Genomic DNA, 17,469 nt, shown 5'->3' with positions numbered 1-17,469 from the left:
TAAAGATAACGATGATAAAGATAACGATGATAAAGATAACGATGATAAAGATAACGATGATAAAGATAACGATGATAAAGATAACGATGATAAAGATAACGATGATAAAGATAACGATGATAAAGATAACGATGATAAAGATAACGATAACAATACATATACATACATATACCAAGGCTTTTTCTCCTTACAAGGGAGGTAGCCAAAAAGGGAAAGGCATAAAAAACACTCCCATTTCATCCCTACATACACTCCACACCCCTCCCACCCTCCCTCTCATCTGAGCACCTCCTGGATGACGGGTCATCCTGCACCCTGCCCACCGCCCTGGGTCAGAAGCAGTGTCGCAAGACACAGCACATCCACAGCAAGGCCGCTTCCTTTAATCGGCGACCCCCCCTCTCTGCCCCCCTGGCATATAAGGAGAGGACGCTGCGTCAAAATTTACTCACACATACTACCCACCCCCACCCCCCTGCCCATTCCTGGCAATCACAACATCATCCATATACAACCATTCTCCACTCACCTCTGTCTTCCGTCCTCTCTTCCTTCCTCAACAGACATTCCCCTCTTCCAAAGCCCCCTTCACCCATCCATCCACCTCATCCTAGACGTCCCCTCATGTTCACTCCCTCCACATCTGCTTCCATACCTCTTTTACTAGTCTTTCTTCACTCATTCTTTCCATGTGTCCAAACCATCCTAATATTCTTTCATCAACCCTATCTCCCAAATCCTTTTTCACCCTGTTCTCCTCACCTCCTCATTTCTCACTCTATCCAGCCTAGTAACCCCACCATACTTCTCAGACACCTCATCTCAAACACATTCAAAACTCCTTCTCTCTTCTTCTCTTATGTTCCACGTTTCTGCCCCATACAGTGCTGTTGGCACAATCACTCCTTCATAGTCTCCTCTTCGCATCCATTCCTAAATGTCTATTCCTCATTACACTCTTACTCGCTTCTCTCAATCTACATTCTACCTCCACCTTCACTCCACCTTTTTCCTGCTACACTTGCACCCAAGTATCTAAAACTATCCACTTCCTCCAGTCGCTCTCCCTTGATAACAATAATGATAATTAATGATAATGATAATGATAATTAATGATAATGATAATTGATGATAATGATAATTGATGATGATGATAATTGATGATAGTAATAATTAATAAAGTTTATTTGGCAATGAATCAATATACATGAAATGCAGATAATGAAAAGAACACATAGTTCGAAGTAACAATTACAAATGCAGAGGATAACACAAAAAAGCATGTAAGCTTATTTCCATTGTTCTATGTGCATCCACCACACAAAAGACAGAGCACCTCACCCCACAATAACAATTCCTAAACAACAACACAATATTTCTTCCCTGAGTGAATTATGGGCCTTCCTGGTGACCCAAGCCAGATACCTAGGAGCTGTGTGTCTCCTGCAAGAGACCTGGAGCAACAGATTGATTGATTGATGAATGTATTGGTTGTGGTCATGTCTACAGGAGTTCTGTTGTTAACAGTACTTATAAATTAGACTCTACTTTAGATTTTAAAATTGTTAGAAAACCCTAACAATATTTGGCATTTATTAAGTGACACTTCTCTCTTCAAATACACTTGATGTATCTATGTGTGTCGAAAATTATCTATTTTGTTGCTACCACAAATACCTACAATCACATCATCTTTAATTTCATCATCTTTTCATTCATGACACTTTCACCCCATCCAAGGATGAGATCAATGGATGGGATGAAAGGGTCTTTGAGCAAGATAGGAATGGCTGTTGAGCAAGGGAGGATGGAGGCAGGTATATGGGTGAGTGGAGGATGGTTGTGTATGAATGATTTTTTTTATGCAACCTAAAGGGATTTCTCCCTGTTTTCTCTATTTTCTGCGTGAGGGGACAGGGAGGGAGGGGAGGGGTTGCCATGTAAAAAAGTGGCTCTGCTAGGGATGTGCTGCAAAAATTTCAGAAACACACAAGTGCAGATATTTAACCTAACCTATTTTTAGAATAAAATGGCATCATTATTATATATAATTGGTAATATTATATTGAAAAGAAATTCCATAGAAAAAAAATAATCTTTCAAAAAATAAATAAATAAAAAAAGATACTAATGAAATTTTTTTATTAGTGTGCTACTAGAATAGAACCAGTAACTTATTACAGTTTAATCAGTTATCAATTTGATCTTATTACTTCACTACACATGTTTAGGCATGCATAAGCATATAAGCATGTCACTACCAGTATACTTCTCATTTGGAAAATCAACCACAAGGTTGCCAATCTGTGAAATCCTTGTATCAATAATGGGAATGTCTTTCAATACCTCTGTATTGTGATTCTCATCAATACTCATACTAGAAACCTCAGTCAATTTAATATGGGGGCAAATTCAACTATTCACTGCCCCCTGCAGATCATCTACCATCTTAGGTTATTTAACTTGCACAGAGTAGATCCATAACATTTGCTGAATGCTGTATTTTCATAAATCAACCATCCTAATACATATTTCAAGTCCAAACTTTTAACTAAACCATTTATCAAATTCTCCACTAGTTAAATCTTAGAGCAAGTATCTTTCCTTCCTTCTGCCTTCTCCTTAGAACCTACCATTCCAATCTTCCCCATTCATTAGTAATTGTACTTTAAATTATTGCATCAAACACTATATTACTTAAAACCAATGTAGCTAGAATGCAATCTTGCTTGGTTACCCACCTTAGGGCCATTCTTTTGTTCATCTACTACTTGGACAAAATTTACATAAACTTTGTCTTGTTCTAAAAAAAAATACTCAAACATGAAAATATTATAAAGTGTGGCTTCACAGATTACTCTGCTACGCATAGGGGGTTAGCGTAACGAGTGCCCTCTTTTCTGGATTACGTAACGTAAACAACGCGGGGTTAAGGATCCACGGAGTGCTCGTCGCTAACGTTTTATTGGCAATAGAAAACACGACTTTCTCATCTTCACACAACAGATGCTGCCATTGAAACCATGGCAGCAGACAGTAATTGGGAGGAAGAGTAGAAGTAGTAGATGAAAAACTGTAAAACAATCCAGAGCGACGCTCGTTACTAACAGCTTTTATACAGAATTACAAATAATCTGAACATGAAATACGAGCAGCTTAAGGCTAAATTCATTATGACATACAAGAAACAATATACCAGATCTAAAACTAAATTCGGCTCAAAACTCACCGAGTAGGCCGCGAAGGGAGCGGGTATACAACTGAAGGCGTTTCAAACCACACTGGCTGGAGGCGTGACGTGACATCACACCACCGCAACCGGTTCTTACACACCTTCTTAAGTCTAATTCTTAAAGTGAACATTGTACAAATAATGAGATGCTATCTTGCAGCACAGCTTGCAGACAACTTACAACGATAGTATTCTTAAGCAGACGAAGCTTCTGCTCGCAACATACTTAAATTAAAGCATTAGAAAAAACAAACTTGAAACCTCTTCCGAGGGGAAACGAGCCTTACGACAAAAAGATATGTAAACATGGGGATACACGGACATATAAAAAAGCCCCGTTACCTCTCGTAACGGCACATAAAGATATCTCTATAACTAAATCTCCAACTCCTTTCCTAACTTTGTTGGTTGAGGTGACCTCTTCAGTATGGACCAAAATTTCACGGGCAGCGTTACCTGCCAGACGTACGATGTGTCGTAATAATACTCGCATCATAAAATATAGTCACCGCTTATATCGATCGTTCTCTCTTTCACCCGTGAATATTGATAACCATAGAAAATGTGATGAAGACAGTTTAGAGCAGTGGTTCCCAAACTGGGGGAAATTTCCACCTGGGGGGAAATTTGAAGCTACCAGGGGGAAATAATTACACTACCTACTAACTAAAAAAAATCTCTGATGGATTTTCTCATGTCTGAGAGAGAGAGAGAGAGAGAGAGAGAGAGAGAGAGAGAGAGAGAGAGAGAATGCCTGTTTATCAGTATATTTGTACATTTGAAAAATAAATTAGTAAATAGTCACAGTGTATTTTAACTACTCTTTCCCTGCTACACATGAAGGGGGAAATCTGGATAGTTGACCTGGGTGCAGGGGGAAATGACAGAGAAAAGTATGGGAACCACTGGTTTAGAGAGTATGTCATTACGCAGGGGCAACTACAATAAATATATCCACTTGCTCCTCATGCCGCCTACGCATGCGGCACCGTATGGAAGGGGTTAAGCTAGTCTACCTGATCCATGTGACCAAACCAAATACCATACAAATATACAAATTGCTGTGCAAACAGGTGAGACAAAAATTCACATTGCAAAACTTACTTAATCATGAGCTCTGCAAGCATTATTAGTGGAAGATTATGAAACTGGTCATTAATTCACAAGAAATCATCAGATAAGCTATATCTAGTTTTATCATTAGAAAGAGTACAAGAGAATCATATGAGAGGTACAAAGAAAAGAAAAAAAAGTAAAGCATAACATAAATGAAGCAAAGAGGGTAGCAGACGGAAATGAGGTAAGAGTATGACAAAATTCTGAAAGTAATAAAAAGATGTTTTGGAAAGATATTAAGAGAGGAAGAGGAGTGAATTCAGTGGAGAAGAAGAGGTAAAAAGTGCAGATGGAGAGATGATAATGGAAGAGATGTCGGTAGGAGGAAGGTGGGCAGAGTATTTTGGGGAGTTGCTAAATGTGAAGGAGGATAGGGTGGGGAAGGTAGTTGCAGTGGGAAGCACTAAGAAGGTGACAGTGATGGGTGGGGAAAATGAAGGAGAAATAAGGAAAGATGTGGTGAAGGCAGTTGTTGGGATGATGAGAGTAGATAAGGCACCTGGGTTGGATGGGTGTCATGCAGAATGTCTAAAAAAAGGAGGTACAGTGATGGTGGACTGGCTGGTGAGGTTATTAAATGTTTGTTTAAAAGAGGGGGGTGCAAAGATGAGAGGGAGGGTGGAGGGGTGTGGAGTGTATTCAGGGATGGAATGGGTGGGAATGATTTTATGCCTTTTCCTTTTTGGCTACCTCCTTTGTACAGGGGGAAAAACCTTGGTATATGTATGTTAAAAGAGAGTAGAGTACCAGAGGACTGGAGGAGTGCCTGTGGGGTTCCACTTTGCAAGGGAAAGGGGGACAAGTGTTGTACTGGCTTTGGAGGGATCAGTTTGTTGAGTGTAGTGGGGGGGGGGCTTAAGGGAGAATTTTGACTGAGAGGATTGGAAGAGGAACAGAGGGAGTAATTGGTGGCCAGAGATGTGGGTTTAGGACAAGCAGGGGTTCATGGATCAGATTTTTATGTTAAGACAGATATGTGAGACTTTAGGAAATGGTAAGGATATTTTTTGGGCCTTTATGGATTTATAAAAGGCTTATGACATGGTGGATGGGAAGGCACTGTGGGAGGTATTGCAGATATAGGGGATAGGAAGAAAGCTGCTAAGAGCCGTCAAGAGTTTTTACAAGAGTAGTAGATGCCTGTGTTAGAGAGTGAGTGTTTTGAAGTACAGATAGGACTTCGCCAGGGATTTGTTATGCCGCCTTGGTGGTTCACTTTATACATGGATGGGGTGAAGCACGAGGTAAATGCAGGGATTGGGGGTGGTTAGAGAGGGTGGAAAGGGGTGGGAGATGGGCCAGTTTTTTTTTTTTTTTTTTTGCTGATGATGTTGCACTTGTGGTGGGATCAGAGGAGGTATTGAGGAAGTTAGTGACAGTTTGGGAAGGTGTACTAGTGAAGGAAGTTGAAGATGAATGTGGGTAAAAAGTAAGGTGATGAGATGTACAAGGGGAGAAAGTGGCACCTGAGTGGAAGTGAGTATTAAGGGAGAGAAACTGGAGGAGGTGGATGGTTTTAGATAGTTGGGTGCGAATGTGGTGGGAAAGGGAGGAGTGAAGGTGGAGGTAGAATGTACATTGAGAGAAGTATATGCTTTGAGGGAATAAAAAGTGTAATGAGAAATAGACAATTAGAAATGGATGCTGGGAGATTATATGAAGCAGTGATTGTGCTGACACTGTATGGGGCAGAAGCATGGAACATAAGAGGGGAGGAGGGGAGTCTGAATATGTTTGAGATAGGGTACCTGATGGGTGTGATAGGGATTGCTAGGCTGGATGGAGTGAGGAGTGAGAAATTAGGGGTGGAGGGGGAGTTGGCAGATGGGTTGATGGAGTGTTGGGATGGTTTGGACACATGAAAAGAATGAATGAAGAATGATTAGTAAAAGAGGTGTGGAAAACAGAGGAGGAAGGAGTGAAAATGAGGGGGCAACCAAGGATGAGATGGATGGATGGGGTAAAAGGGGCACTGGGAAATAGGGGAATGTCTGTTGAGGAGGGACAGAAGATAGGGGTGAGTGGAGAATGGTTGTGTATGGATGATGCTGTGATGCATGAAAGGGAGTGGGTGGGTGATGTGGGGTGAGGGAGTATGTGTGAAAAATAAATTGACGCAGCCTGAAGAGATTTCTCCCCATCTTCTCTTTTTCTGCATGAGGGGACAGAGAGGGGGGTCACCAATTAAATGAAATGGCCTTGCTGTGGACGTGCTGTGCCTTGCAACACTGCCTCTGACCCAGGGCAGTGGGCAAGATGCAGGGATCACCCATCATCTAGGAGGAGCCAAGATAAGAGGGAGGGAGGGAGGGAGGGGGAGAGGGAGGGGGTGAATGGAAGTATGTGGGGATGGAATGGGTGGGAGTGGATTTTATGCCTTTGTTTTTTGGCTACCTCTCTTGTAAGGAGGAAAAAGCCTTTGGTATACATATCATTAGGAAGAACAGGTCAAAATAAATATACACGGAAAGTTTCAGCATGATATGACAACATTAAGTGGAGGGTTTTGGTGCGTTTCATTAGTTTCGGTCATTTTCGATAAACGTGCAATGTATAGGTGCAGTAACTGTACCTATAGGAGTACAGCAGTGTTCTGAGCATGCACAAATGCAATGTCACCCCTTTAACTACTGTCGTATTCGTAGCTGATCATAACAGGAAATACGGCATTGTATCAACTATGTTGTATTCACTATTATGATTGGCTATTAACCTAACCAATATAACTATACCAAACCAAACCAAACCAAACCTAACCTAAACTATTAACCTAACTTTACTTACTTACCTACCTTACCTAGCTGCTACCATACAGTTTACAATAATGTTCTCGTTAACAGGTTTGAACTGCATTTTGCAACTCTCCAAATAAAATAAATCTGGGATTGTCTTTAAACTTCACCTGGACTGGCTCATCAGTTTCAGCCATTTAGAGTTTCTGGCTTTCGGTGAATGCACACAGAAGTGCAATTTGGTTCGATCATGTGCATAAGTGGGCTGTACTCCTAGCCATGAAAATTCAGTGCAGCTGCCACAACTTTAAACCTGTTTATTCAATAAAACATCATACCAATAATCAGCATAAACTGTTAGAATAAAGTTTTTGAATCTATCATTAATCAAAATATGAAGATAAATTATTAAATGCTAACAATGAATAATCTAGTATTTTGCATGTTTGCAATCGGGTTAAAACTGGGTACAGTACATTGAGTGCAACATCATGAACATGGTACAACTGGGTTATTAGCAACACCCCTTATCTACTCTAACTAGATAAACACAATTTTATCAATCTCTGAAATCACCATTTATTCTATTATAGATTCCTTTGTGATATTATCTATGCTACACTAATAATAAAATTAAATGTTATACAGTTCTAAGTTTTGCTTCAATTGATCTGTGTAGCCCATTACCGTAAACTTACGTTGCGATTATCGTAGGTATTACGAGTTATCAAACACAACGCTTATTGGATTCTTGTGGTCTAATTATCGTTTAACAATTTCTGCTTTGACCAGCGTGTTATGATAGATGAAGTAAGGTTTATATTTTCAGTATTTTTTACTGCGTAATTCTGTCTATTCAAAATATTATTTGTGGTGAAATTTGTATCATTACTTGTTGCTGTATTCACGACAGAACTTAAAAGATATTTTTTTGAAAACACATTACGTTCCCGCCAAGTTCACTTGCAAACGATTTGTTTACCCACCAAGGTAATCGTTCACCAGCAGTGTTATCAAATGCACTGGTCTTTATTTTCACTTAAACCCACTAGATATTTGTAGTTACCATATATCATATAAAGATATTAAAGAAAACCCCTTCACCCCATCCATCCATCTCATCCTAGGACGTCCCCTCATGTTCACACACCCCACATCTGCCTTCCATACCTCTTTTACTAGTCTTTCTTCACTCATTCTTTCCATGTGTCCAAACCATCCTAATACTCTTTCATCAACCCTATCTCCCAACTCCCTTTCCACATCTGTTCTCCTCCTCACCTCATTTCTCACTCTATCTAGCCTAGTAACCCCTAGGTAGTCCATACAACGACAATGACGTCTCTGAACCTGAATAGTATCCTAGCTTATTTTGTATATGGGAGTTCAAACGGAGGAAAATTTTCTGGTGATGTGGTTTATGGTAGCATAAACGTATTTGGTTTCTGCTGACAGTTATTCTTCAATATATCTAACGTTGGTTCTTGATAGAATTTGCATTCCTTTTTTATATAAGTGCATATATTATAGCGATTTGAGTCGAAACATGATATATATGTTCGACCCAAACATTAAATTGAAATATATATATATATATATATATATATATATATATATATATATATATATATATATATATATATATATATATATATATATATGATATTAAATTAGATGTGTTTGAAGCCTTTGGTAGCCTAATGTACAGAAAAAGAAAATTAATTAAGAAATCCCGGCAAATCAGGCTTAGAAATATTTGATAATGTTTCGCAAAGAATTTGGGTGCTTGTTTCAATGACCTCATGTTTTGAGGATGACGTCTCTTGCTATTTCCAGAAACTGTAAAGTGCAAAAGTCAATCTAAAGCTCAGTAAATATCAGTAGAGAAGCCAGATTTTGTGGATTAGAGGATATTGAATTTGCCTAACTTTAGTCGGCCTTTTTGTCACTTTAGCCATACGAACATCACTATTTGAATTTGAGGAAGTCCAGTCATATTCCCCAACAGCAAACAATACCCAGCCAGGTTTTTCTTACACATAATTTGGGAACCAATTGAACATAATTCTAAGAATCTATTGTTAGTCGCTACAGGTAGAAACTATAATTGAAATGCCTAAAGTAATGGTAGGATATCGTAGTCTGTGAAATGTGTGGAATATACATGAATAATAGGATGTTGCCAGTTTCCCCATCCTCATGGGATTTTTTTGCTGTTCTTTGGGGCATACTGGATACTAATTCTGCTTGGTATATATATATATATATATATATATATCTATATATATATATATATATATATATATATATATATATATATATATATATATATATATATATAAATATATATATTATATTGTTAAAGAGAGGGTTTCAGCATAACTTATTACTCGAATACCACATTACGTTTATGACGGTCCTTCTTTTTCTGGTTCTCACTGCTACCAGATGTCAGTCATTTTGTATTCCCTGACCTAATTTCGCCACACCATTCAATTGCGAAATTAATTTCCCAATGCACCTCCTGGTGTTATGAACTCAGGTGTAATGTGTTAAATGTGCCATTCAGTCATCTGTGACCTGTGTTCCTGGTCATCATCGATGAGCGATACAGAAATTATTGGAGATGTTTTTATTTGCAGGAGACCGAGACTGAGCTGGGTTCGGAAAGACAAGATAAATTATAGTTCTCTTTATTTATTCTAGAAATACTCCGCCTCTGTACACTTCCGTCGGGGCGGGGCGAAGGAGCAGGCGTATCACAGATGAGAATAACATAATTGTTAGTCAATATAACCTTTCTGGATTGAGAGTCACCAAACTTTTACGATCGTATGATTCCTCGTAAACTGTCGGAGTTTCAACTTTCGAAATTACTATGAATTAGTGGTGCAATCATAGTCATTTTCTATACAATTTCACTACAATTCTTTATCAGATGAGCTAGTTTTTTAGTTCTATTTCAATAAAAGTTGTAAAAGAATTTATCTTGGATACTGCAGTGAAAAATAGGAAGAATAAATTCCTTTCACTTCACTGTTAATCGTACGATCATAGAGTTTGGTGAGTCTAAAACGAGTCCAGTTTTAAAATAATCACCTTTTTATACAATGACAACAGTATGGGTTGCTTTGTTCCCGTATTCTACAACAGTTAACCTCCCTGCGATGTAGCTTACACTAGTCACTAGTTGTCCAACTCACATGAACCTGAACGTAATGATGTGATACTTAAAATATTAATATGACATATGAAAAGAAAATATAATGAAGGGGTGGGCATCTCGTGTACTTGTCTACAAAAAAATAATAATCGTCCAAGTTGACGTCATTTCTGAGTACTAAAGTGGATGGAATCTTTTGAGAGGATGTAGTAAACGTAGATTTTTTGACGAAAATCTACGATACTTGTAAGTTTATGAGGCCGCGAAAGACTTTTGCACGCTGTAAGCCTATGATCCAAAGATTACATATCGTCCATGAAAATGTCACCCACTGAAGTACTTATAAGTGAGAGAAATTTTACGTGGATCTTAAACATTTTGACTCAAAGGCCACCCAGTCTTTGACCAGTGCTGGGCAGAGTTCACTGCTGAAGAACTCCCACCAGAAATGGAGGCAGGGGGAAGGATAACCACCCTTCAGCCCTTCAAGAAAAAAGGAAGAAAAAATATATATGCATATCTATATACACAAGGTCACTCTCAACACCTTCCTTCTGAGACTCTTCTGCCAGACATCGCCCAAAGTCTCCCTGAAGGCGCCTCTTCACCCGAGCTTAACCAAGGCGTCCAAGAGGACCTGCATCTCGCAGTTGATGTTTTGGACGAGGTTCTGGATCTGCGGCTTTGAGTCAAGGATCTCGACGGACTGGGTGTACGGGTTGTAACGAACTGAGAACGGGCGAGGGATCTGCGACGCGAAATGACTGTTGGGGGAGAAAGAGTACGAGGATATGAAGGAGAGTTAGAACGATGGGGGAGGGAGAAAGAGAGAGCTGGGGAGTGGCACTCCGCTCTAACAGAAAAAGATGTACACACACACACACACACACACACACACACACACACACACACACAGAGAGAGAGAGAGAGAGAGAGAGAGAGAGAGAGAGAGAGAGAGAATAATGAAATATCTTAAACCCGGACACTTAGAAAAATAAAACTAGAAAAAAACACCCGTATAAATTTCTGACCTCCAAACCTAGTTTACTTTTTTCGGTGAAAGAAAAGTTCAATAATAAGTCCAGATCTGATAATGGAAACAAAAAAAGACTCGAACTTACATCATCTTCTGCTTGGCCTCGTCGAAGCTCTCAGTCACGTAGTAAACCGGCTGGTACTCTGTGATCGGATACTTCTGGAGACCCGTCTTGACAGGCTCGAAGGCCCGAAGTTCGGGTTTCCCAGAGAGACAATACTCTAACTCGCCGTATGAGGATAGAAGACCCGCGCCGTAAGCCTTCAGTTCGCCGTTCTGGCGACAGATTCCGAACTCCACGGTGAACCAGTAACACTGTTGGTGGAAGAAATATGATGTGGGAACATGAAGAACGAGTGGATTTGAGTCATCGCGCAAAATTCAATACCATATGAAAAAAGTCTTACAGCATCGGTAGGACATTTACCTCAATTGTTTTCAGAGGTCAGATTCTGTTATCTTTCAATTGCTTCGATTTTTTCTTATCGTATTTTTTTTTTCTAAATTTAAAAGATTCGGAACATATCTTAAATATCTACAATCACAGAAGAGAAAAAACATAAAAGTGGACCCATAACATTTATGTGTAGATAAGAGAGAGAGAGAGAGAGAGAGAGTGAGCGAGAGAGAGAGATATAGAGAGAGAGATAGAGAGAGAGAGAGAGAGAGAGAGATAGAGATAGAGAGAGATAGAGAGAGATAGAGAGATAGAGATAGAGAGATATATATAGAGAGAGATAGAGAGAGAGAGATAGAGAGAGAGGTAGAGAGAGAGAGAGAGAGATTCTTGCCCGCTAACACTCACCGTGGCCAGCTTCTCAATGAAATCATCCGGTGCCCCGAGAGAGGCCAGCCCGATCTCCTGAGAGAACTGGGCAAAGGCGGGGTCGGCGAAGAGAGGTGCATGGCCCAGAAGCTCGTGGCAGATGTCTGGTTCTGGGGTGTAGAGTGGCTTGCTCGAGTGCCGGATGTACTGGGTCGAGTGGAAGACCCGGAAGGCCAGACCCGCCAGGAAGTCGCGGGAGGAGAGGAGACCGGCCACAGGACGAAGGGTGAAGCCCGTGCAATCTGGAGGAGGGAAAGCAAAAGGCGTTAGGAGCCGGTCTTCTTGACCTTGGGAAGCCGCGAGACCCGACTTCTATGGATGCGAGGACCTACAACTCAATAATGCATTTCTGGACGAAAGTCCTAACATTTACTGTATATGTATATACATACATACATACATATATATATATATATATATATATATATATATATATATATATATATATATATGTGTGTGTGTGTGTGTGTGTGTGTGTGTGTGTGTGTGTGTGTGTGTGTGTGTGTGTGTGTGTGTGTCTTTAATAGACGAAAACGTTCGATCACCTTTCATTTTATTTTTCCAGGTGGTTTTATTACACATTTTGTGAATCACGTGTTTTTGTGATTTATTCGCATATATATATATATATATATGTATATATATATGTATATATATATATATATATATATATATATATATATATATTGCTATAGTTGGGCAGCAGATCCTCTTTAAGGCAAATGTCATTAAAATTTGCAGCAGCTTCTGCGTTCACGAGTTTTTTGCTGACATTAGAAAAGTCGAGAATGTCATATATATTATATATATATAAATATATTTAATATATGTGTATATATATATATATATATATGTGTGTGTGTGTGTGTGTGTGTGTGTGTGTGTGTGTGTGTGGGTGTGTGTGAGTGTGTGTGTGTGTGTGTGTGTGTGTATGTGTGTTTGTGAATACATTGTGTGTGTGTATGTATGTGTCTGTGTATGTCTATGTGTAATTTCACCATGGTCTTGGATCACGTGATCAACTTGTGATCGACAGGTACAACCCTCCCGGAAGAGAGTTTAGAGTTCATATATAACCGATGTATGGGTAATGCTGTGACCTCAAATGCACACACTCCCCATCTCCCCGCCCACAAATGTTGAAGTAACGACTCGCAGCGCAGCGATACTGAAATTATTTCAGTCATGGATGGGATTCGAACTTGGGCCGCCGTAGTGGCGGCCGCGATTGCTACCACTGTGCCATTGAGTCGTGTGTGTGTGTGTGTGTGTGTGTGTGTGTGTGTGTGTGTGTGTGTGTGTGTGTGTGTGTGTGTGTGTGTGTGTGTTTTCATTTTTCCTATTGTTATAAAACTTGATAGATAAATCATGATAATCCTTTGGCTAAAAATGCTTTCGTGAACTTTTTTTGGGGTGCGAAATAGACTTGACAGTTGGGAAGAGCTGTTGTAGTAGGAAAAGGAACACTTCATTATGTGTCTGGCCCTTAAAAATTTAAAGAATTCCTCCATGAGGGTCCACTGCAGTCCCCCCGGCCTATCCCGTGGTACACTTACCCTTCAGGAAATCGGAGACGTCTTGTAGCTGAGGTATGTTGTCTTCCCGGTAGCCGCAGTTTTCGATGAGGAGTGGGAACATCTGGTTATGTTCTTTGCAAGCGTGGCTCCTGTACAGGTGGGTCAGATTACGGAAGACCTCTCCCCAGGTTTTCTTCTCCTCCTCAGTGTAATCTATCCGGGGAATCGACTCTCCGCTGGAGACGAAACGAAAGAATAACCAATTAGTTTGTGTCTTAAAGAAAGAAGAAATGAGGGACATGAAACCACTAATCTATTGGAGTCTGTTATATTCTATTCTGGAACCTTCCATCACCACCATGGGTAGGGACATTTAGAGGAGACTCCAGGGGTGTTAGTGTGTGGGTAGAGTGTGCATTTAATAGAAAGGTGCCGGGGTGGCTTTCTTCAAGACATCAGGTAAGTCTGAGAGGATATAAACATGCGTTACGCTTATGCATGAATCCTTACTGCCAGTAGCACCCATTTCCGTGTCGGCATCGAGGATTGTGTGTGTATGTGTGTGTGTGTGTGTGTGTGTGTGTGTGTGTGTGTGTGTGTGTGTGTGTGTGTGTGTGTGTGTGTGTGTGTGTGTGTGTGTGTGTGTGTGTGTGTGTGTGTGTGTGTGTGTGTGTGTGTGTGTGTGTGTGTGTGTGTGTGTGTGTGTGTGTGTGTGTGTGTGTGTGTGAAGCAAAGCCCCTTTCCTCTTTACGACGTGAATACCTAGATGACGGACGCATATATACTCCCTTCTGTCCCGGGTGGCACTTCTCCTTTGATTGTAGCTGCCGTCATACGGATTTATTCACCTCTGAGGCGTTCCCATCGCTAGCGAACACCTGGTGGGACATTGCATTCAACTTCTACCAATTGAAGAACCGGAAATGTGCGGGGAGAACTTGGCTACTCACTGTTTGTAGTTGTAGGCGATGTCAGCGAAGTACTTCCGGCGTGCCCGGTAGACAGGGTCCGTGAAGCCCGGGTGATCAGAGTCGAGTTCAGATCCGTACGACAGGATCTGATTGGCGAAGCGGTCCAGATCGTTGATCTTGCGCGGGAACCAGGGGACAGTGTCTGTGGGACAAGGGAATCATCCATGTACAGACCGAGAAATAAGCTCTTCGAGGCTTTGCTAATTTGTATTTGCTTGAAGAAAAATCACAAAAAGAAAAAGGATCCGCCTTTGGTAATTTTGGTAAATGTCAAAAATGTCATTTTCTGTTTATTCATACGATAGTTTTCTAAGCATATGCACTGAAAAAATCTCGAGACTACTGACCCTTGTTGTCCTTGTGGTTCCTCGAGATGACCTGGAAGTAGGAAGTCATGCCCCTCACTTCCTCCATGGCCACGCCGAGGTCGCCCGTGGCCGAGTCGCACTCGACAATGAACTCATAGTTGGCTTCGCGGTGCGAAGGTCGAGATTCGATATGCAACAGGTTCACATTGTGACTCTGTGAGGGAGAAAAAGGAGGAGTTTGGGCAGGTTTCGAAAGCCTTGGCTTGTTTCGTCTGTCTGTCAGAATTTTTATTTAATTTTCAGACAAAAGGGTAAAGTATGTTGATGTGGGGGTGGACTTGGGGAAATCTTATGAAAGCAAAGAGGTCTCACCTGGAAGACTTTGAGAGCCTTAGCCAGAGATCCAATCTCTTCCTGCATGGAGAAGATGAGGGTTGTGCTCTTGGCAATGTCTTGACCCTCAACGATATACTGGCCTCCCTCCATCAGGATTGGCTGCGGAAGAAGAAGAAGATAAAATCAGTCTACCTGGAAATGTCCGTGAGAGGCCTGTTGGTGCTCTGCAACATGCAAGCAAAATCATTCGTTCTGTAGATGTGAAAGTGTCAGATTTTGGTGTTCCTTAAGAACAGTCATGTTGATGGATAGTTGGTCTGCAATGCTCAGAAATCACTGGAATATAGGCTTTCTTTAATTTCGATTTTTTTATGATAGATGATTGAATGCGTTTGGGAGAAAGATTGCTTCCCAAATATCTATTATCTAAAATTTCGTGAAATATATACCATGCTAATGAGAACGGAGTATAATTCACTATAATTTCCGCAGACTTTCAGTCACCATCAAATGCTCTGTCACTTTTGAATTCAATAACTGGAAATGTAATTACAGTTTCTAAAAGCTAAGAGACTTTACAGTACTTCAGTTGTCTCACATCTTGTTCATTTATCTATTCATTACATATATATATATATATATATATATATATATACATATATATTTATATACATATATATACATATATATATATATATGTACATGTATATATATATATATGTACATATATATATATATATATATATATATATATATATATATATATATATATACAGTATATGTACATATATATATATATATATATATATATATATATATACATATATATATATATATGTATATATATATGTATATATATATGTATATATATATATATATATATATATATATATATATATATATATATATATATATTTTTTATGTGACGAAACTGCACCCATCCAACAATATCTGAATTTACGAATGGCAAGCCAACTAGACATGGAATGGTGTCGCTTCCAGGAATATTACCCTAAAATGGGATGATTAACGTAGGGTTCTGAATGTAGTACTTGTAAGAAATTAATTCAGTAACGGAGATTAAATTTAATTTCCATTTTACATTCTCTTGTTCCTGAGGCTGTTCCAGCTTTGTCAACAACTACTTATGCGAGACTAATGTGAACAGCTGAATGACATTTGACAAGAAATTATTATACATTTCATAAACATAATTCTCGTGAAAAATAAAACAGATAGTTGCAACGGTTTAGAATAAAGGAAATTGTACTGTACTAATAATCATAAACATATCTTCAGAATTCGGGAGCAAAATCTTTACGTTTTCTATGAATGTCTGTGATGCTCATTAATACAATAGAAAACTGATAATAATAATAAACAATAACTAAACTAAAACTTTTTTTAAACCTCATTATTGTATCAAAACTTTATGAAAATAATCCCAATTTTCTTGAATGCACTAGAAAATATGAAAGCAATAAAATATAAATTGAATATCTAACGATATGTATGATGACATGGAGAAAATCGAGATCATGCAATTTCTGTTATGTCATCGCATAACAATTTTACCTTTTTCATATTTATATTGAGCTCAGTGATTTCGTCGCAAAGTTAAAATTCTCTTAATCGATCATAAACGCGTTCGATTTATGTACGAAATTTTCTGGAGGTAAATCGTTGAAGCGAATGGCCTCACAGGGAAAATCAATTCTAACAAAACTATTTAACTGAGCCAAAAGGAACATCTTTCCTCTAACAGGTTAAAAAAATATCAATAATTCCCTTGATACACATTTTCTCAAGTTAGATATTTATCCTGACTAATACTGTGCGATTTCACTGATTTAAGAAAAAAATATCAATGGGGAGAACGAGGGATCAATTTAAAATCAAATGGAAACAAACAAACAATAAGATAAATAAAATGAGAAAATGTCGTCGACAAATATAGCTACTCAAAGACAACCGGGATGGATTGTCATCCGATGTACTGTAGTAGAGGCCCAAAATAGATGGGATGGAAAACAACGGAATAGAGGGAATAAAAAAATAAAAGAAAATAAAAATGAAAAAGGAAGTGGGTTCGTCCATTAAGCTCCATAACCATGTGTAACGAAACAAATATATCAATACATATCCACACAATCAAGGCTTGAAAACCGTCACAATATTGCAGGCCGTCACTGTCTCCCTTTAGCAAGGCAATGGGAGGTATGTGTGGTCACA

At 39.3% G+C, this 17,469-nt stretch overlaps 1 protein-coding gene across 4 annotated transcripts in view; it reads right to left on the bottom strand.

Annotated features, from left to right (window-relative positions):
• Nucleotides 1–9,757: 9,757 nt before the first annotated feature.
• Hn (phenylalanine hydroxylase) overlaps nucleotides 9,758–17,469 on the bottom strand; it is a 53,253-nt gene continuing 45,541 nt past the window's right edge. For all 4 annotated transcript variants that reach the window (XM_076176793.1, XM_076176792.1, XM_076176790.1 and 1 more), the window contains exons 2-8: nucleotides 15,274–15,396; nucleotides 14,941–15,115; nucleotides 14,573–14,735; nucleotides 13,662–13,858; nucleotides 12,085–12,347; nucleotides 11,365–11,594; nucleotides 9,758–11,007 (exon numbers count right to left, since the gene is read on the bottom strand). In XM_076176793.1, the coding sequence (XP_076032908.1) occupies nucleotides 10,848–11,007; nucleotides 11,365–11,594; nucleotides 12,085–12,347; nucleotides 13,662–13,858; nucleotides 14,573–14,735; nucleotides 14,941–15,115; nucleotides 15,274–15,387 (1,302 nt within the window). In that variant the 5' untranslated portion in view covers nucleotides 15,388–15,396 and the 3' untranslated portion in view covers nucleotides 9,758–10,847. The remainder of the gene's footprint in view (nucleotides 11,008–11,364; nucleotides 11,595–12,084; nucleotides 12,348–13,661; nucleotides 13,859–14,572; nucleotides 14,736–14,940; nucleotides 15,116–15,273; nucleotides 15,397–17,469) is intronic.

Source organism: Oratosquilla oratoria, chromosome 39, assembly GCF_046742065.1.
Source record: "Oratosquilla oratoria isolate Oo_2021 chromosome 39, ASM4674206v1, whole genome shotgun sequence".
NCBI lineage: Eukaryota > Metazoa > Arthropoda > Malacostraca > Stomatopoda > Squillidae > Oratosquilla > Oratosquilla oratoria.
Note: the sequence above shows the minus strand (reverse complement) of the source record. Positions and strands in the feature narration are given on the sequence as shown.